General features: G+C 44.1%; 3 protein-coding genes across 3 annotated transcripts; 1 reads left to right on the forward strand and 2 right to left on the reverse strand.

Annotated features, from left to right (window-relative positions):
* The first annotated feature begins 1,532 nt into the window (after positions 1-1,532).
* On the forward strand, positions 1,533-2,840 carry LOC103172281. Its single transcript, XM_007885073.2, has 2 exons — positions 1,533-2,050; positions 2,623-2,840. Exons 1-2 carry the CDS (start codon positions 1,609-1,611, stop codon positions 2,838-2,840), a joined length of 660 nt encoding a protein of 219 aa, XP_007883264.1. The 5' UTR covers positions 1,533-1,608.
* Positions 2,841-8,628: 5,788 nt separating this feature from the next.
* LOC103189732 lies at positions 8,629-10,947 on the reverse strand. Its single transcript, XM_007910235.2, has 2 exons — positions 10,445-10,947; positions 8,629-8,997 (listed from the first exon to the last, which is right to left on the reverse strand). The coding sequence occupies exons 1-2, from the start codon at positions 10,929-10,931 to the stop codon at positions 8,780-8,782; spliced, it is 705 nt and encodes a 234-aa protein (XP_007908426.2). The 5' UTR covers positions 10,932-10,947; the 3' UTR covers positions 8,629-8,779.
* Positions 10,948-14,342: 3,395 nt separating this feature from the next.
* LOC103189731 lies at positions 14,343-19,463 on the reverse strand. The gene is made up of 5 exons (XM_007910234.1): positions 19,365-19,463; positions 18,265-18,606; positions 17,657-17,786; positions 16,165-16,238; positions 14,343-14,765 (listed from the first exon to the last, which is right to left on the reverse strand). The coding sequence occupies exons 2-5, from the start codon at positions 18,593-18,595 to the stop codon at positions 14,515-14,517; spliced, it is 786 nt and encodes a 261-aa protein (XP_007908425.1). The 5' UTR covers positions 18,596-18,606; positions 19,365-19,463; the 3' UTR covers positions 14,343-14,514.
* Positions 19,464-21,350: the final 1,887 nt, after the last annotated feature.

The following is a 21,350-nucleotide window of genomic DNA, read 5'->3' on the forward strand; positions in this document are numbered from 1 at the left end:
CACCTACAAAGTCCTCCATGGCCTTGCCCCACCCTACCTCTGCGACCTCCTAAACCCCTACTAATCCACCCGTTCCCTCCGCTCAGCTGTCTCTGGCCTGCTCCACGTCCCCCGACCCACCCGCCTCATTGGTGGGAGAGCTTTCAGTCACTCTGACCCCAACCACTGGAATTCAATCCTCCAGTCACTCCGCCTCGCCCACTCATTGGCCTCCTTCAAGTCCAGCCTCAAGACCCTCCTCTTCGACCATGCCATCGGCCACCCCCTTTCCCCCCACCCCCTTTTCCCTCCCCTGACCCCAGTTCGGGTCTGAAATGCTGTACTCTGTCCAGTGCCTTGGGACGTCCTCCCGACTTGAAAGGTGCTATGTAATCTATGTAATCTTGTTGTTGTTGTTGTTGTGGAAGTTTACAATGTGTCTTCAGATTACTTCTCCCAGAGGGAGCATACTAGATAAGGTAAAGAAGAGGTCCAAGAATGGAGCTGTGGGGTAGCCAGGAGGTGACCGGGTCAGTGCGGGAGGAGAAACCATTTGCCGAGATGAAATAAAATTTCTTAAGTAGAAAGGCAATGAGTTGCATTTATATTGCATCCTTCACAAAGGATAAGCAGTGATGTCCCCATTGTAAGTGTTAACTGCTGAGGCTTAAAAATCCAACACCATAGACTCTTGTCAGATAATGCGATGAGCAAAATAGAAAACGGAATTAAATTAAAATCCAGGTATTTCAACAGAACCTGGTGTGATTGAGGAAATGGCCTGCAGGGCTGGAACTTATGGAGGGTGGAGCAGGAGAAACTAGAGGAACATAGTTGAGAATTGGATTCTACAGGTAAGAAAAGGTTTCAGTGGTGGAGGGGTGAGGTTGGAGATGTTCTGAAATATAAGAAACGGTCTGGAAAACTACCCTCTGATAAGGATATTTACAGTCATTTACTTTTACGGTCAAATCAACAGAGAAATTCACTTACCCAATACATGTAAGTCTCCCTCAGTTACACTGTGACAGACCTCCACTATTAGTTATATTGACATAAAATATTCACATTGATTTACAAGAAGTTTCTCTTTTCCTGGAGTGATGCATCCTACTTACCTAATTCCAGTAAAAATTAGTTGCAAGTCAGCAAGAGCCAAGGCTTGGGTATCCCAGAATGTGGTAATCCCTGCAGTTTAACCAGCTAAAACCGCAAAGCTTGTCACTGTTACCACTGTCTGGCAAGCCCTACCCATTAGGGCTTTGGCTTGCAGGTTTACAGGAGCTGAGTGGGATGATCTCCTGCCCCCAGTGACTGGTGTGCCCTTCCACATCTGGCTGATGAGCCCGGCTGGGCAGTGCTGTCAATCAGCAGTGCCCTGGAATACTGTGGACCTGCCTGGCTCAAGGACTTGACTGTTAGCACCAAATAAGGAAACAACTGCCATAAACCTCGCTGTGCTAAGCCATATCCTGCCTGCTCACATTGTAACCACACCCACACAAGCAGGGAGATTCCTTGTAATCCAAATGCTGGTGCATTTCACAGCAGACAAGAAGCTGAGTACAGGCAGGCAGGCAGGCAGTGAGAAAAATAGACTACAGAGGTTTTCGTTAACCTCTCCTCCCAATGCTTTTCTTGGCAGTTGTCAGATCCCTGTGTTCTCAACGGGAACTTACACGTGTTTTCGATCAACTGAATCTGATCGATCATGTGGCAGTGAAATATTCCGAACTTAGTTCAGCTGAGTTAGAGCCGTCCTTTTTGAGGAAATGCTGGATGTGGACTGGATGGCGATATTTGAAATTTGTGCGGCGATATATCTGCTTCGGGATCTTATGGCTTGGACTCACAGACCTGGGGTTCCACTGGCTGTATGCAGGCTGTTGTGGACTTACGTACCTGCTTCTTGAGAAACCAGTGATCCGAGAAGTTCAAAACTTCCTGGGCTTCAAAAGGTACAAGACTCTGTATGTGTTCCACCATTCAGTTCTGCAAGGAAGAATGAATTTGACAAATGTCTATGATTCCCTTTACAACAATATCCTAAAGTACATGTCACACAAAGCCGGTAGGTGCAAAACAAATCTATGTGTGTGTGTCCTCACTGCTCCATATCAATTAATAGCAATAGTTTGCCTTTACTCAAAACCTGTCAATCGGGGTAGTGTCTTGGAGTGTTTAACAGTGTTAGTTGTGTTAGTATCTGACCATAGGGTTCTGCTTTATGTTGTTAGCCTGGCTCAGTGGTAGCGCTCTCGCCTCCGAGTCAGAAGGTTGTGGGTTCAAGTCTTGTGTCTGGACGTGGAATTGCATAGTGTAAACTGATGCCCCAATGCAGCGCTGGGGGTGGATGTTCGATTGCCAAAGGTGCCATCCTTCAGACGAGACATGAAAACAAGGTCCCGTCTGTGCTGTTCAGGAGGTCATGAACAATCCACAGCCGCTATACAAAAATCAAAGGGAATTTCTCCTTCCTTTGCCTCGGCCAAGAGATTCCAAATAAAGCCAGTCACTCACTTCACACTGCATTGACCAATGAAATACACAATTCTATACTTCACAGTAAACGCTGTGAAGGAATTTTGCATGTCCACCTGACATAATTTGTTATAAATTGAAGATTATTATTATTATTTACAGGAAAGGAATCTATCATTTTCATTGTGGACGACGTGCAGGACGGCAAAACTGCACAGAACAACATCAAAGTTGAACAGCCAACTTTAAGCCAATGTTGCGAAAGTGTTTTTGTCTTCCAGAAAACTGAGGAGAATAGATGGAACCAACAGGAAAATCACAAATTAAAGATATTTCTCCAAACATACTTCAATACTGGTGAATTGACCAGTGTGGAATAAAAGCTAAAATGATATTTCAGTGTGCTCCTAGTTGGCCTATTCTAGTTTCATTTCTCTAAGCATGACCTGTGTTTCACAATTTATTTGATTATCAGAATAGCAGTGACAGGGTATTTATAGGCAAATAAAGAGAATTTGTGGAATCTTGTAGCTCAGTGGTTAGAGGACTCACAAGCAAGACACTTGGGTTTGATTCCCGGCAGGGCAAAATGTTGGACAAGTTTCCTTACTCCAGATGCCTCTGTTTACCTAAGAGTGAGTAGGAACCCAATTGTTAGTCAATTGGTAATGTGGTAATATTTCCTTCAAAACTAATAATAATGAATTGGTCAATTCAATCCACGACTGTTTATGGGACACTGCTGTATGCAATTGGCTCCCGTGTTTCGACAACAAAATATACAGTTAATTCACTTTACAGTATATTCTGTGAAACACTTTGAGATGCCTTGAAAACAGGATAAGGCACTAAATCAAATGCAAGGAATACTCTTATTATACAATAACATTTCTTTATTTTCCAGCAAATGCACAGTCACTACATTATAAAATCCTGTGAACTAATTTGAGATAGATATGCGCAATGTGAAAAGGTGCTGGTGCTGAAACAAGGATGGTAAAGTGAGGATATTCCAGTGGAGTTAATCTGGCTCTCCTCTCACTTTATACTCAGATCAATGGCTTCCATTGCTAATTGAGACGTTTTGTTAGGGTTTGTACATGGAGGTTTTGTACATGATGTCATTTTTAAATGTATAGATAATAAACCTCTTTAACATGAAAACACGGTCTCACTGATGTCTACTTATTTTCCTTATCCTTCTCGGAAAATTGTAAATTGCTGGCCACCTTCATCAATCATAGAATCTTCCTGGACAGAAGGAGAAGAGTCGGCCCATCGTGCCTTTGACAGATCTATGAAAAAGCTATCCAGCTAGTACCTCTCATTGATCTGCAATTTTTTCTTTTTCAAATACCTATCCAATTACCTTCTGAAAGTCACAATTAAATCTGCTTCCACCAACCTTTCGGGCAGTGCATTCCAGATCATAACAACTCAGGGTACAAAAAATTCTCCTCATCTCCCCTCTGGTCATTTTGACAATTGTATTAAATATATATCCCCTGGTTACTGACCCACAGTTTCTCCCAATTTTTCTCTTGCTGTGACAAGCCAAGTGCTTCCCGCTCACATTGTAATCAAAGCCACACAGCAGTGAGATATTGTGTAACCCAAAAGCTCGCACACTTCACAACTGTGGAGTCCTGTAGCTCAGTGGTTAGAGCACTCGCTTTGCAAGTGAGAGGCCTGAGTTCAATTCCAGACAGAGGGCGAAACCTTGGGCAAGTTTCCTTACTCCACACACCTAATGATAATCCCTCCCAAAAAAAACAATAATAAATTGGTCATTTTCAATCTACGACTGATTGTGGGACATTGCTGTGCGCAATTGGCTGCCGCGTTCGCCCAAAAATATGCAGTCAATTCACTTTACAGTATATTCTGTGAAGCGCTTTGGGATGTCTGGAAGACGTGAAAAGCGCTATATCAAATGCAAGGATTATTATTATTAACAGACAAGAACTGAACACAGGTAGACAGGCAGTGAGCAGGAGAATGGACTACAGGGTGGACCTCTCCTATTAATATCTTCCTTGGCAATTCTCCATTTCTTGTGCACTCAATGGAAAGTTGAGTCTCTGATACTCTGGGAGTGTGAAAGTGAAAGAAAGCTAGGGTGGGCTTTGCCTGCAGAAGGGATGGGAACCTGACCAAATAATACAATACAACACAAAATTACATTTGTACAGCGCCTTTCATATTGGGAGGATATCCTATGGTACTGGACAGTCAGGAATTTGGTGTTCAGGATTACAGAAGGTGGAGTGCAGGGAGGGTAGGAGGGTGGCCAATGGCTCATTCCAAAAAGAGACGCACCTTCAAGGATGCAAGGGATGGATGAGGCAAGGTGACTGGATGATGGAGTTTGAAAGGATGGGGGTAGAGAGGCTGTAGGCCTGACTGCTAATGGTGGAATGGGCCGGGGGGGGGGGGGGGGGGGGGCAATGTGGCGAAGGCTACAGCTTGTTGAGTGGAATGAATGGACAGATTGATGTTGGATCAGCAGGTCAAAGAGACAGAGAAGGGCGAGGCCATGGAAGGCCATGAGGACGAGGACGAGGAAACAGTGGGTGGCAGAATAGGGAGGTCTTCCTACCCTGAGACAGCAAAGGGGAAGCAAGTGGTCCCAGGTACATAGGCAGAAGGAGAATTATCTGTTTAGAGTGGGGGTCTGAGCAGTGCAGCCTGAGCTAGGCTGAGCCAGAGAGGGTGAGCAGCTTATATGGAGGAGTGGTACAGGAGTATAATACCAGCCTGGATCCTGTGACCCTGGAGTGTGTTAGACGATGGAAGAGACCAGTGATTCTGGAGCCACTGGGAACCTCTTCAACCCAGAAATAATCCTCCATCTTGGAATTATACCCATTGATACAGATTGGGATTTGTCTGATCCTAGTCAGATACAAATGAGAATCCGACAACAAACTCATTGTCTACTGGGTCCATGTAACTTCATCCACGGCTGGACACCCTCTGAAAACGTAATGACATTTGCAGTAATTTAGAAACATAGAAATATAGAAACAGGAATAGGCCATACAGTCCCTCAAGCCTATTCTGCCATTCTATAAGAACATGGCTGATCCATACCTCAAATCCAGTTTGCTGCCCTTGCCCTGTATCATTTAATAATCTGATCTAATATCTATACACCTCCGTTTTTAAGTTGTGAATGGATCCAGCATCCATTGCCTTTTCCCTGACTACTTAGCACCCTGGGACGTTCTACAGACATGGAAGGCACTTTACAAATGTCATTTTGTTGTTGTTTTGTGGGAGAGACTTCCAAATTTCCTTTACCATTTTGGGTGAAAAACTGCCTCCTAATTTCACTTCAAATGGCTTCTAATTTTAAGATTAGCTCTCATCCAGGACTCGATGTCCAAAAGACATTCTGTCAGGAAAGCAGTGGTCCCGGAGTCAAAGTAGAGGCAGAGAAGTAGAGTTTGGTGTCATCCACATACATGTGGAAGTTGACACCATGTCTGCAGATAATAATAATAATAATAATCCTTGCATTTGATATAGCGCTTTTCACGTCAGGAGGACGTCCCAAAGCGCTTCACAGAATAGACTGTAAAGTGAATTGACTGTATATTTGTGGGTGAACGCGGCAGCCAATTGCGCACAGCAATGTCCCACAAACAGTCGTAGATTGAAAATGACCAATTTATTATTGTTTTTTGTTTTGGAGGGATTATTATTAGGCTCTGTGTGGAGTAAGGAAACTTGCCCAAGGTTTCGCCCTCTGCCTGGAATTGAACTCAGATCTCTCGCTTGCAAAGCGAGAGCTCTAACCACTGAGCTACAGGACTCCACAGGACTTTCTGAATTTCTTTTGAATTTTTATATAGAGACAGTAAGTGCTAACAAAGTCAGTGGTCCATTTGCTGTACCTTCCCAGCCAGTTTACCTGCTATTATTATTAATAAACAACCAATGACTAAACCTTTCTTTTTGCAAACTAGAGAGAAATATACAAGAAGAACATGAAAGCGAATGTATCTCTAGGGTCCCTTAAAAAGGGTCCCGATGGAGCAGCTCTTTCTTTAGTATGGAAAATCAGATCTTTTTATTTTAACAGTAAATTTGAAGTAGAGATGCAATCGGCTGCTACCACACTCACATTACAGCTAGTGTGAACTTTACCATTTCAAACATCCAACCACAAATAATTAAATATATAGATGATGTCACTAAGAGGGAGCATATAGATATTGAAGAGGAGGGGATCAAGGACAGAGCCCTGAGGAATGCCGCACAGAGATGTTCCAGACGCTAGAGCAGAAGGTGTTGAGGAGATGAAGTGGAGGTGGTGTGAGAGGTACCATTGGAACCAGTCAAGGACAGAGCCGTGGAGGTTGAGGTGAGAGGAGAGGCGGAGGATGAGGATAGAGTGGTCGACGGTGTCGAAGGCAGCAGAGAGGTCAAGGAGGATGAGGAGGCAGAGGGAGCCCTGGCCATAATGTCATTTGTCACTTTGACCAGAGCTGTTTCTGTGCTGTGGGTGGCAAGGAAACCTGATTGGAGGCGTTTGTGAAGGGAATAGCGAGAGTGGTAGGAGTGAGACTAGGAAGCAACAACTCATTCCAGGACCTTGGAGAGGAAAGGGAGGTTGGAGATGGGGCAGTAGTTAGGGAGTAGAGATGGGTCCAAGGATGGTTTTTAAAGGTCAGAAGTGATGATGGTGGCTTTTAATGGGGTGGGAACAGTACCAGTGGACAGGGAGAGGTTAATGATGTTGGCGAGTAGAGGGGCAAGAGGTGAGCTGGGAGGTAAAGAGAGGTGTAGGCAAGAGATCAAGAGAGCAGTTGGTTGGTTTCATGTGTGTTATAGTGGTGATATTATCGATAGAGGAGTGGGAGATAGGTTCAAAAGTATGGAGGGAGGATGGGTAGGAGCCGAGGTGGGTGGGGAAGATGGGGAGGGGGTAGCGGACGGAATGGTAGAGACAGTAATTGTGAATTATTCATCAACAATGAATTGGTGGACAGCAAGGCCTTACTTGGGTAGGGTTGTCATTTCGACAGATGATGCAGAGTGGACAGAAAACAGAGGAGTTTGCAGGATGCAAAGTGGTGTGTGGGGAGGAGGAGAAGATTGACAGGAAGGATGGGAACGTGAATGAAGAGAGGAGAGCTTCACTTCCAGGGGCTGGGGCTGGTTTGTGAAAATGGAGGTTGGGGCAGTCATGGTGGCAGTTGGACATCTTGGCAGAAGATGCCCAGGCTGGAGCAGAGGGAGGCCGTGAGAGGGCCCAGGAGGGAGAGAAGACTGTGAGCTCATGCTTTGTTGGACCAAGAGCCAGAGAGGGTGGTGGTGGACAAAGATAAATTAGGAGGACGGAGAGGTGGTGAATAGAAAAGGCATCATTAAGACTGGGCTCCACATTAATTCACTTTACAGTGTGTTCTGTGAAGGGCTTTGGGACGTCCTCCCGACGTGAAAAGCGCTATATCAAATGCAAGGATTATTATTATTATTATTATTATTAAAGAGGTTTATTATCTGTACATTTAGAAACCTTGGGCAAGTTTCCTTACTCCACACACCTAATAATAATCCCTCCAAAACCAAAAACAATAATAAATTGGTCATTTTCAATCTACGACTGTTTGTGGGACATTGCTGTGCGCCATTGGCTGCCGCGTTCGCCCACAAATATACAGTCAATTCACTTTACAGTGTGTTCTGTGAAGCGCTTTGGGACGTCCTCTCGACGTGAAAAGCACTATATCAAATGCAAGGATTATTATTATTATTATTATTATAGTACATCAGGTACAAAACCACAGACTTAGCAATGGAGGCCATTGATCCGAGTGTAAAGTGGGCCGAGGAGCCAGTTTAATTCCACTGTAATAGCATCACTTTGTCATAGTTGTCACCCTATCACCTTGTTAGGATCAGGGCTTCATCTCACTGCACAAACATCATAAAAGTGTTGCATAGAATTTTATTATAAAGTGTTGTGACTGTGTTTGTAGAAAAATACAGAAATTTTATTACCTTTGGCCCTCACAGATTAATCATGGACAGGAGAATCTTTCTACAGTAAAAAGCAGCTATTTGAGCTGATTGTTCATCCAGAATAGCAATGGAAATCAGTCACAGCTACAACAACATCAACAACAAGTTGGATTTATATAGTGTCCACCACTCCTGACGGCATCTCAGAGCTATGGCACTACTGGTATTCTGATAATAAAAGACATTGGAAAACAAAGCTCATAGCAGAGAAACTGAAACCAGAATAAGATTGCTTCTGGTGTTCACTGACTGTCGCAGGCCAAACATTGAGAGCTCCATTTGGCCTTCACTCCACGTTGGCTACTTCAATGGTGTTGAAGTATGCTTGGAGATATTTCTTTAATCTGTGATCTTCGAGTTGGTTCCATCCATTCTCCTCAGTGTTCTGGAAGATGAAAATGTTATTGCAACATTGGCTTAAGGTTGGCTGTTCAACTTTGATGTTGTTCTGTGCAGTTTTGCCGTCCTGTACATTATCCACAATGAAAATGATAGATTTCCGACCTGTAAAATAATAATAAATAATAAAAGTGACATTGAAAAATAAAATCACACTAATCTGGGTTTCACAAGTACATAGATATAGAACAGTAATCTTGATTATTGTAAAATACAGTAGGCTGTAGATGTAGTATTATAGATTTGGCTATCTCGAGTGATTGCAACATAACAAATAAAGAACTAGAAGATTAGGAAACATATCAATCTACAATTGATGAATGTGGCAATATAAGACAAACATAGTTTGTATAATCAAAGGTGAAACTGGGACTGTTATTCAGAAATGGCTTAACACAGTACTTGGGGAGAAAAATATCAGCCTCCTACAGAAACTAGTTATTTTATTCCATAGAGGTTTGGCTGACCCATCACTGAAAGCCTCTAAAAACTACCTCTATAGAATTGTTTAAACTATAATAATATCGTAATAGTAATCCTTACATTGGTACCTTTCATATCAGAAGGACATCCCGATGCACTTCACAGAATTTACTATAAAGAGAAGTGACTGTTTGTTTTGTAGACAAAGTTGGCAGCCAATTTTTCTCAACAATATCTAACAAACAGCTGTGAAGTGAGGGACTGATCTTATTTCCCTGATTCTCCGTTGGGAGACTGGGATAGAAAAACTCCCAGCTCTTTTGGAATAGCATCAGGTTAGAACCCCCAACCTTCTGACTTAGAGGAGAGTGCTGTCGCACTGAGCCAGACCGACAACATAAACGAGAATCGTACCAGCAGATTCTAACACAGATTAATAAAATACAACTAATTCAAAACTCTACCTCCTCTATCTTCGTCCGTACAAAACCCTACACCTCAGTTGCTCCATTGCTCGCCAGACTGCACTGACTCCCAGTTGCTATTGTAATTGATTTGAAGACCAGTGCACTCAAATACAGATCACATCAGGCCATGGCACCTCTCTAATCTGTTCACACCCCACTCCTCTAACTGCTCCTTTTACTCACCTCGCTCCGGTCTCCTGCTTGTCCTCAGTCCCTCCACCATCAGTGTCTGTGCTCTCAGCTACTATACCCCAAAATCTCTCACCCCTTAACTTTATCAATCCCTCCTCCCCCACACTCCTTCTTGCTCATCTTGAAATCCCACCTGAAGGCTTTCTTCTTCGATCGAGCCTACAGTCACCCCTTCCCCCCCTCACTTCCTTCTCCTCAGCTCAGTGTGAGACATTGTCACTGTTAAGTGCTCCAATATGTTACCCAGATGAAAGAGTGCTGTGTAAATCAAAGTTTTTGCTGTCATAATAACAATAATAATCCTTGCATTTGATATAGCGCCTTATCACGTCTTCGAGATGTCTCAAAGCACTTCATAAAGAATACTGTAAAGTGAATTGACTATATATCTTGTGGCCGATATACAGCAGAAATTGTTTACGGAAATAGAGCTTTGAGTGAGGACCCCCTCAGATTGACATTGCACTTACCGACTCTCCATGACATGTATCTTAGAATATAGTCGTACAAAGAATCGTAGACATCTGTGATATTCATTCTTCCTTGCAGAGCTGAGTGGTGGAACACATACAGTTTCTTTTGCCACAAACTGCCCAGGAATGAGCTACACTTCCGAGCTTCTTGTTTCATCCAGCTGTTAAGATCAATGTATCTAAACCCGCAATAGCGGCTGAACAGCCAGTGGAATCTGAGGCATAGACATTGCCCCATGAACCTCACACACCACCAGACGCACCGCACGCTGCACACCAGCAAACACCAACACCACATCCAGCACTGCAACAAACACCACGGCTCTAATTCAGCTGAACTGAGTTCTGAGTATTTCACCTCCACATGATTGATCGGGTTCAGTTGATCGCGAACACGTGTAAGGTCCTGTTGAGAGCACAGGGACCTGACAATTACCAAGGAAGGCATTGGGAGGAGAGGTTCATCTAAACCTCTATAGTCCATTCTCCTCCTCACTATCTGTCTGTGTTCAGCTTCTTGTCTGTTGTGAAGTGTGGAGAGTTTGGGTTACATGATAATCTCCCTGTGTGGGTGTGGTTACAATGTGAGCAGCTAAATTATAGGCTGTCACAGGAGAGAAGGTAGGTTTATGTAAATCGGTTCCTTATTTGGTGCTAATTTAAAAAATAATTGGAATTGAAAGGATTTGTTTAGGTACAGAACAGGCTGGAAGGGTTGAATGGCCTGTTCCTGTGTTCCTATCCTCCTACGACTGTTGGTGGGACACTGCTTTATGTGATTTTCTGCTGCTTTTTCACAAAATATACAGTCAGTTCACTTTGCAGTATAGTCTGTGAAATGCTTTGAGACATCTCAAAGATGTGACAAGGCGCTATATCAAATGCAAGAAATATTATTCCATATAGAGGATAAAACAAGATACCAAGAAGTTTTTCTTTTCCCACATGGTGTTTCTAGAATGCTGAGATCAGATTGGTCAAAGAACCTTCTTCATCCAAACCTATCTCTTGATAGTTGTGTTTCCATAGTGGTGGTCGACAGTGAAAAATAGGTGTCAATCTGACTCAGTCAGGAGTGCTCTCACCTTTGAGTTGGGGGATGAAGCCCAACATTATGTTCTGGAGGGATGAGATTGGATAATAATTATAATAATACTTGCAAATGATATAGCGCCTTATCAACAACAAAAACAATGACAACAACAATAAAATGACATTTGTATAGTGCCTTTCACGTCAGGAGGATGTCCCGAGGCGCTGGACAGTCTCAGTTTCAGAACCGAGCTGGGGATCGGGATTGGGGACAGTGGCAGGCAGGGTGGGAAGCAGGGTGATCAAAATCATAATCGAAGAGGAGGATCTTGAGATGGGTCTTGAAGGAGGAAAGGGAGGGGACAGGCGGAGGGACTGCAGGATGGAGATCCAGAGGATGTGGTCAGATTGGCAGAGGGCCCCACCAATTGTGGGGCAGGGGATGCGGGGGATGTAAAGTAGGCTGGAGCCTGTTGAGCGGAGCCGGCAGGATAGTAAGGGGTTAGAAGTTTGCAGAGGTAGGCGGGGGAAAGACCATAGATGACTTTGAAGATGAGGACCAGGTTCTTGAACTATATCCTCTGTGTGATGGGAGCCCAATGGAGTCAGGTGAGGATGGAGGTGATAGGATCACGGAGCCAGGTGTGGGAGAGGACAAGGCTGCAGATTTCTAGATGATCAGCAGCCTATGGAGGGAGGAGTTTGGGAGGCTAACAAGCAAGGAGTTTGCATGGTCAAACCTCGATGTTATGAATGTGCGTATGAGGGTGTATGCTTGTGGTGTGACACAGTGGTGAAGTTGGGCAATGTTGCAGAGGTAGGGGAAGACAGAGCAGGTTATGCAGGTCATGGCATGAATGTGAGATAGAAAGGAAATTTGAGGGTCAAACAAGATGTCAAGGTTCCAGACTGGCTTAATAAGGTGAGTGTGCATCCATGCATGGTGATGCTGTCAGCGCCTGAGGAGTGGAGGCAATGATGGGTGGAGGGGAAGCCAATCAGGAGAGCCTCAGTCTTGTTGATGTTCAACTGAAGAAAGTTAGCCCTCATCCAGGACTTGATGTCTGACAGACATTCTGTCAAGGTCACGGCCATGAAGTTTGAGGTGAGAGGATAGGCAGTGGATGAGGATAGAGTGATCAACATTGTCAAATTCAGCAGAGAGGTTAAGGAGGACGAGCAGACAGATGGAGCTCTGGCTGCAGCTGGACAGAATGTCATTTGTCACTTTGACCAGCGCTGTTTCTGTGCTGCGGACAGCATGCAAAGTCTGATTGGAGGGGTTTGTAAACGGAATGGCAGGAAGGACGTTGTGAAGCTGGGAAGCAACAACTCATCCCAGGGTCTTGGAGAGGAAAGGGAGGTTGGAGATTGGTCAGTAGTTTGAGAGTAGGAATGAGTCAAGGGAGGTTTTTTTAAGGATAGGACTGATAATGGTGGTTTTTAAAGGGGTGGGAAGGGTACCAATGGAAAGGGAGAAGTTTATGGTGATTGTGAGTTAGATGGGCAAGGAGATGGATCTGGGAAGTAGGAGAGGGGTAGAGATGGGGTCGAGGGTGCAGGTTGTCAGTTTCATGTGGGTTATAGTGGTGGTGTAAGAGAAGTGAGAGACAGGTTAGAAGGTGTGGAGGGAGGGATGGGTTGGAGCTGGGGTGAGAGGGGAGATGTAGAGGGGATAGTTGATAGAAGGGCAGAGGCAGCTGAGCAGATCCCCTCGAGGACATCCAGCATCACCTCGCAGTTGGCATTGGAGATGAGGATGGGAGAGGCATGAGAGGGTGTGCGATGGAGCTAGTTGGTGATGAGGAGGACCCTGCGGTTGTCCTTGACCCCCAAGATTGTAGAACAATGATTCAGTGAAGGCGAGGGGGGAGCGGTAAGACTTGATGAGGTCCATACAGATCTAACGATGAACAGTTAATTCAGTTTAAGCCAGGTGCATCTTTGAGATGTCTCAAAGCATTTCAGGATATACTGGAAAGTGAATGGACTGTGTATTTTGTGGGCAAAACACAGCAGCCACAGCATTGTCCTACACACAATCATAGATTGAAGTGACCAATTTATTATTATTATTTTTTAAGGAATTATTAACCCTGGAAAACGATCCGTCAATTGACGAACAACCAGGTTCCTACTTACTGCTGGGTAACCAGTATGGAGTATGGAAACTTGCCCTGAGGGGAATCAAACCCAGGTCTCTTGCGGGTGAGGCAAGTACTCCAACCACTGAGCTTCAGGACTCCTTTTGTGGGGTGGGATAAGGCCAACATCATTCTTCATCTGAACCACTTTGCTTGGTCTGTCCTTTAACTCTCCATTTCTCTTACTTTATTCACTCTCTGACTTGTTCCTCTCTCTTTGCTCTCACACTCTCTTCCCAACCATGTCCCTCACAGGCTCCATTAGCCCAGGAATGACGGTTACATGAGAAATCAGGTAATTTCCCAAGACTCCTCTGCTCCTCTCACACGAGTGGTTCCTGAGAGACCCCGTGAATGACTCTATATATATATATCTATATATATACATGCTGCAATGGGTGATAAGCATTGGGATAAATTCACGGTAGCGCTTGGCTGCCAAAAGTGAACCGCCAAATTGGCGCAACCATTTTACCTGACAATCCCAAGCCCTTTTGGGGAGCCAGTCCAGTCCGCCGCTGCATGAGCCTAACACCTCACTCAACCCGGCTCCACTAACATCCCATTCCTTAGCGAATCGAGTTTAAGATTCCTGCTCCGGATAATCAGGAAGCTCAATCAGAAAAAGATAATTTTTCCCACACAGATCAGAGGCTCTCACATTAATATTCACACTGTAAGGAAACTCTACTGGCTGGAGAATCAAATGTGTACAATTTGGATGTGAAACAATCATTTAATTTACGCTAAATATATCAGTCAATGCTTATATATTGCATTATAATCAGTCCCATTAGACATAGAATAGTATATAAAATGCTCTTGCTGGAGTAAACTATTTCTGAGTGCAGTTTTTTTGTGCCCACACTGTTGTGTCTGGACTCCAGCTGCTCAATCAAATGAAGTTGGTTTCACTTTTTCAGGACGAATTCTTTTGATGACACCATCAGCACGGGACAGACACTTTCGAATGATTTCCAGAATTGCTGTGTCTGTTTCCGTGTTCCTATTTGTTTCTTTCTCATGATAATTGTTTACTGGAAATGTGTCAGTGCAGTGGAAGTTTCCAAAAAAGCCCCTGAATGTATCAAGGCTCACTGCCATCTTCTCAGCAAACATCAGAACAATTATAGGATAGATCCCTGTAAAGTGAGAGAAAGAGACTTGTTTTTCAGGCAAGAAACAACAACAACATTAACAACAAGATTACATTTGTATAGCGCCTTTCATGTTGGTAGGACATCCCAAGGTGTTGGAAAGTGTGCAGCATTTCCGACCTGAGTTGGGGTCGGGGGAGAAGGAAAGGCAGGGGAATGAGGGGTAACCAATGGCATGGTCGAAGAGGAGGGTTTTGAGGTGGGACTTGAAAGAGGCTAAGGAGGGGGCGAGACAGAGTGATTGGGGGATGATAAATTGATGGAATTCCAGAAGTTGGAGGCAGAGTGGCTGAAGGCTCTCCCGCCAATGGTGGGGCGGGTGGGTCGGGGGATGTGGAGCAGGCCAGAGCCGGCTGAGCAGAGGGAGCGGGCGGGTTGGTAGGTTGTTAGGAGGTCACAGAGATAGGGTGGGGCGAGACCATTGAGAGCTTTGTAAGTAAGGACCAAGATTTTGAACTGGATTCTCTGCAGGATAGGGAGCCAATGGAGTCGGGTGAGAATGGGGGAGATGGGATCACAGAGTTTAGTGTGGGAGAGGACAAGATATTCAAGAGAAATCTTGATATTCAACATTTATTCCTTCAGATAGATTTGGTGTCTTTCTGGGTCAGTTGCTCAAGTATTTGTCTCTGAGTCAGAAAGTTGTAGGACTTGGATTCACAGGCCGAGACTGAGTTTCTCTCTCTCCCAGTATCCTGGCGATAACTCCCAGATAAAATTAGTCATTCTTTTCACTGTTGTTTCAGGGACGTTGGCTGCTGTTTCTACTCGTTCTTTTATCCGCCCCTTTTGGTCAGCTGATTCCGACCTCCTACACATCCTCCATGCCCTCCGCTCCACCATTGGTGGCTGATCTTTCGCAAACTTTTTTTTAATCAAATTCAATGCCAACTTTTGAAAGAAAAATTAAACATTTTGCCACACTTTCTTCAGAAGGAAGCATGGCAAGTACTTATAGAATCATAGAATCATAGAAAGTTACGGCACAGAAGGAGGCCATTCGGCCCATCGAGTCTCTGCGGCTCTTTGACAGAGCAACTGACTTTTATTAAACCCACTCACCAGCTTTCTCCCCATAACTCTGCAAACCCGTCTTCCCCAGATACCTACCCAGTTCTGTCTTAAAACCTGTTATCGAATCGGACTTCACTGCCCTTTCGGGCAGATCATTCCAAATTCGAACAACTCACTGAGTGAAAACATTTCTTCTAACCTCTCCTCTGCTTCTTTTGGTAGATATCTTAAGACTGTGACCACGAGTCACAGACACAGCTACCAGTGGAAACAGGTTTTCCCTATCTCGCCTGTCGAAACCTTGCATCAGTGTTCGTGTTGTGTTGAACCTCATGTGGATAAAAGATCTCTCTTATAAGTTTTTTCTTACCAGTGTAGTAATAGGCATTGTCTATAAACTGACGAAGTTGGTCAATTTCAGACGTAATCCTGGGCATATCCGCTCTGCATTATGGAATCAGATTTCAGATGTTAGAATAATAATAATCCTTGCATTTGATGTTATGATGCTTCGAGTCATCTCAACGTGCTTCACAGAATACACTGTAAAGTGAATTGACTGCATATTTTATAGGCAAAACACGGCAGCCAATGCGTACAGCAGCGTCCCACAAACATGGATTGAATTGACCAATTTATTCTTATAATTTTTTTTGAAGGAATTATTACCCCCGAAAAAGTGATCCACCAATTAACTAACAACCATGTCTCTACTCACTGCTAGGTAAACAGAGGCATGTAGAGTAGGGAAACTTGCTCAACATTTCGCACCACCGGTGAATCAAACCCAGGTCTCTCGCTTGCGATGCAAGTGCTCTAACCACTGAGCTACAGGTAAACTCACATAAATCTGATCTATAAATTGTTTAATCAGCTTTGGTCTCCCCTCCACCCACTCATGCCAGGTGTGGTCTAACTGGTGGCCAGCAGACCACATGTGGTATAGGGGTTGTGGGGGCAAGGGAGTTTTATCTACTTTGCATCCTTCACTACCAACTCCAGATCACCGATGTTCTATTAGCTTGTCTGGCAAACATCAAGGCCTGGATGAATGTAAACTTCCTGCAGCTGAATGTGAACAAGATGGAAGACATGCCCCATGGCTGTCGATCTGAACCCCTCAACCTCCCTGGGCATTCCCTCAGACTAACCAAACCAGTGCACTATCTAGGCATTCGGTTCAACCCCCAACTTTCCGAACTCCTCCACATACAGTCACTGACCAGGACCGCCTTTTTCCACCTCTGCCACATTGCCCGTGTCCGACTGTACCTTATCTGAAATGCATCCAAAACCCTCGTGTGTGCGTTTTCACCTCCCACCTGGATTATTCCAATGCACTTCTCGCCGGTCTCCCCAGCTCCACTATTCAAAAGATCCAGCTCATTCAGAACACTGCTGCCCGCAACCTGACCCGGACAAAACTCCGTACTAACATCTCACCAGTTCTGGCCAAGCTCCACTGACTCTTCATCGCTAAAAGGATTGATTTCAAGATCCTAACATTCGTGTTCAAATACCTTCGCTCTTTGCCCTACCTGTCCAACCTCCTCACTCCCTAATCCGCCACCCAGTGCCTCCACTCAACTGGCATCTGCCTCCTGCCATCCCTCACACCCTCTGCCCCTCCAGCCACTATGCCACTATGCCCCGAAACTCTGGAACGTTCTCCCTCAATTCCTCCACCTTGATCCCTTTTTTTCCGCCTGAAAACTTCCTCTTCAACTGTGCTTACGACTACCTCCCCACCTCCCCCCCACTCCGGCTCGGAGTCAGGCTCCGCCATTGTTAAGCGCCCTGAGATACTACCCTGCATGGAGGGTGCTATATGAGTGCAAGTTGTTGTAGTTGTTGCTATTTACTTGTAAATGAAAATCGGAACATGTATTGTCTCGGCCCATTCCTCTTGTCGGTTCTTCCATATATCCAGAAACCAAGCCCAGGAAGCCCAGCCTGTGGTGCACACCTGTGTCTGGGTTTTCCGAACTCCATCTATTAAATCCAACAGAATTATAATACATAATAGTTCTTCTCTTTGATATAATGCTTTATCACGTCATTGAGACGTCTCAAAGAGCTTCACAGAATATTTTGTGAAGTGTCTTGTTTCTGTATTTTGTGGGCGAATAATGGCAGCCAATTGCCCACAGTAATATTCCACAAACAGTCACGGATTGCTTTTTTTCTCCAATAGCTCACACGATCTTTAATTTCCACCTGAAAAGAAATTAACATCTCATCCAAAGGATGGTACCTCCAACAATGCAAATCACAACCAGCACTGCATTGGAGGTTCAACATAGACAATGTTATTCCAAGTCCTGACATTGCGTTTGGACCCACAACCACAACAGCAAATTACATTTCTGTAGCGCATTTCACATCAGGAAAACTTCCCATTCTAGCTCAGAGGCAACAGCTAGAGTAAATGCAAAAAGTAATAAATTGTACAGATATTCTTGATATTTACCCAGTTGCATGTTACATTCATGTATTTCTCTTGGATTCAGATTCCTCAAACCTCGATTGTCGACAATTTCCACTTTGCTGGTGAGGTCATGGACTTCAAGCCGATTATTGACAGCTCCACCTGTTGCAGGACCTTCTCCTGTAAAGTTTTCATAATCGCTGTCTTTCACGACGCAGAGGCAGTTGTTAATAAATGTAGATTTGCCGTGTCCCAATTTTCCAAATACGCGAATGCTGATCTTTTTGGGAATATATCCCTCAATACTTAGATTTTTGTTGGGATCATACTCTAACACTTCCTTCCTGAGATCTGCAATCTTTCTCGCATCCATCCTTCTCTCAGCTGTGAAGTGCATAAAACAGAGAGCAGAAGGGATGTTTGTTGGTTTTGTTTCGGTAGGTGTGTGATAGGTTACGCAATGGAAAAAAAACCTTCAGATCAAACAACCATTCAGCACTCACCAACCACTGATCCAATGATCTTTAAATGACAATAAACTCGAAAGTGATAAAATACAGCAGATAATATGGGCCTTGTGCCCACAACCTTGTGATTCAGAGTTGAGATCGTGAGACTCACTGACACACAGTCAAATGGATAGACAACATGTAACTGCCTCTGTTACATGCCTTGGGAGGACAAGTTTGCAGGGCTTATGGGGAGAGAGGGGGAGTGGAATTGAATTGGATAGCTCTTCTTAAAGGGCCAGCATAGACACACAGAATGGCCTCCTTCTGTGCTGTGTAATCTATGACCAGCTGTGAGACATATGGACGTAACCGGCGCTGGATCAGAATAAAGATTAATATTATTAATATTTGTAGGGTTTTAATAATGTGGTTGACCCTGAGGAAAGATGGTAGAGAGAGATGATCTTGCATTTGATACAGCACCTTATCACATCTTCGAGATATCGCAAAACGCTTCACGGAATATACTGTAAAATAAATTAACTACATATTTTCGGCGAAACTCGGCAGCCAGCAGTGTCCCACAAACAGTCGTGGATTGAAAGGCCAATTTGAGATAATGGAAAAATCAAAGGGTTAATTTATTAATCAACAAGACGGTTATTAAACAGTGATAAGTTTCATGCTTACAACTGCAGAAGATGATTCAGGTCAAGCTGATCTCGACCTTCCCTGAGGACACCAACACAAACAATCCTTTGACTAATTGCTCAGCTCGCGATCCCTCACTGTATCGAAGCTCTTAACATTTGTTTGGTTCCTTTATACCCCAAAGTTTGGACACATGATGACAAAATAAGAAGGTGTGGCCAGAGGCTATTCCACCCAATGAAAGTTCACAGATTAATTGCCCAATCCTTCCTTTCTCCCCACTTTGGTTGTGAAATTGATCCAACCAGACACATTTCCTCACTCATAGTTTATCAAGGTTTTAATCTCAGGAATTTGGAAATTCCTTCGAAGCTGTAGCTCAGTGGTTCAAACATCATGAAATCGAACATCGAAATAACAACAGAAGTCTCTGGGAACTCACAGCAGATTCCCACAAACAGTCTCGTGGATTGAGTGACCAAATCATTCCTATTATTTTTTTTGAAGGAATTATTTATTACCTCTGGCAATTGGCTGCCGAGTTTCACCTACAAAATATACAGTAAATTCACTTTGGAGCCTTACCACCATCTCTTGGTGACAAGTGATAACTGCAGCTCGTGGTCTAACCCTGGTCAAAAAGCAAAATACTTTGGTTGCTGCAAATCTGAAATAAAAACAGAAGTTGCTGGGAAAACCCACAAGGTCAGGTGGCAACTATGGAGAGAGGAAAATGAGTTAACGTTTCAGGTCTATCACCTATTGTCAGACCTGGGGAATGTTGGAGATTATAACGAGTACATTATTAAGAGCAGATTTTTAGCAGCAGATAATTGAAAGAAGATTATTGAAAGAAATGATTAAGAACAGATTATTACGATTCTTCCAACATTCCCCAATTCTGAAGAAAGGTCATAGACCTGACACATTAACTCATTTTCCTCTCTCCATAGATGCGGCCTAATCTGACCCTGATGTTGTTCAGATGGTCTCTCGGTGCAGTGACAGCAACTGCCAGGAGAGAGCGGAAAAGCTCAACACAAACCCCGATCTCTTTTAGTTTTGACATTTAGTTATTAATAATATGACAACAACAATTAAAACAAACTTGCATTTGATCACGCAATATCTCAAATTACTTCACAATTGGCAGTCAATTACACACAGTAATGTACTACAAACAGACGTGGAGTGAGCGATCAATTTTCTTTGGGGGATTGTTGGCCAAGAAATCAAGAGTCAGAAACTCCCGTCTCTTTTCGAATAATGTCTTGGCATCTTTACTGACCAACTGAACAGGCAGATGGGACCTCGACTGAACGTCTTATCCGAACGATGGTGTCTCTAACAATGCAAACACCCCCAGTGCTACACTGGAGTGTCAGCATAGACTATGTGATTCCGTGTCCCAATGTGGAGTTTGAACCCATAACCCGCTACCCCTGCGCCAGCTGATACACACTGACAGTACTGGAATATCAGCCTGGACTGTGAGCTCAAAGTCCTGACCTGGGGCTTGAACCCACAACCTCTTGATGCAGGGGAGAGAGACTGAACCAGTGATGCTTGGCTGGTACACATTGGCTCACGAGTCAATCATTAACTTCACATTGAAATATTCTGTGTTGTTTGTTGTGAAAACAACAGTTTCCTGTTCAGAGATGTCAGTCAGACTTTGACAGTGTGCTTGTTACCATCTTTATTATTGTCTCTATTAACATCTGTGTCACCCTCTCTCTGTCACCATCTGTTACCCTCTCTGTCACGCTCTGTGGTATCCCCTCTGTCACTTGAGCCTTGGTGTCCCAACTCATGATCATGAGAGATGGGGAAAGGGGGGATTAAAGGGATCTGATTTTTGGGATCTGTTACAAAGTCTTTATGCTCAAAGCCAAGTGTTGTGGTATTTCCGGAAGATATTTCCTCAAACAGGATTCTGAGATTAGGAAAATTTGTTTTCGCACAGAACTGTTGGAATACTGAATGTTCTGCTGGGAGTGGTGGTTGATGCAGAATTCATGTTGG

This window comes from Callorhinchus milii, unplaced genomic scaffold (assembly GCF_018977255.1).
Source record: "Callorhinchus milii isolate IMCB2004 unplaced genomic scaffold, IMCB_Cmil_1.0 Scaffold30, whole genome shotgun sequence".
In the NCBI taxonomy this organism is placed as follows: domain Eukaryota; kingdom Metazoa; phylum Chordata; class Chondrichthyes; order Chimaeriformes; family Callorhinchidae; genus Callorhinchus; species Callorhinchus milii.

Bases quoted from the DNA above. Each gene is read 5' to 3' on its own strand.
- LOC103172281 (XM_007885073.2), top strand. From the start codon at position 1,609: ATGCTTTTCTTGGCAGTTGTCAGATCCCTGTGTTCTCAACGGGAACTT. The intron at 2,051-2,622 runs GTAGGTGCAAAA...TATTATTTACAG, and splicing joins GTACATGTCACACAAAGCCG to GAAAGGAATCTATCATTTTC.
- LOC103189732 (XM_007910235.2), bottom strand. From the start codon at position 10,931: ATGGACTATAGAGGTTTAGATGAACCTCTCCTCCCAATGCCTTCCTTG. The intron at 8,998-10,444 runs GTAAGTGCAATG...ATTATTTTACAG, and splicing joins ATACATGTCATGGAGAGTCG to GTCGGAAATCTATCATTTTC.
- LOC103189731 (XM_007910234.1), bottom strand. From the start codon at position 18,595: ATGGATGCGAGAAAGATTGCAGATCTCAGGAAGGAAGTGTTAGAGTAT. The intron at 16,239-17,656 runs GTAAATAGCAAC...TCCATAATGCAG, and splicing joins GTTCCGATTTTCATTTACAA to AGCGGATATGCCCAGGATTA. The intron at 14,766-16,164 runs GTAAGAAAAAAC...CTCACTTTACAG, and splicing joins CAATGCCTATTACTACACTG to GGATCTATCCTATAATTGTT.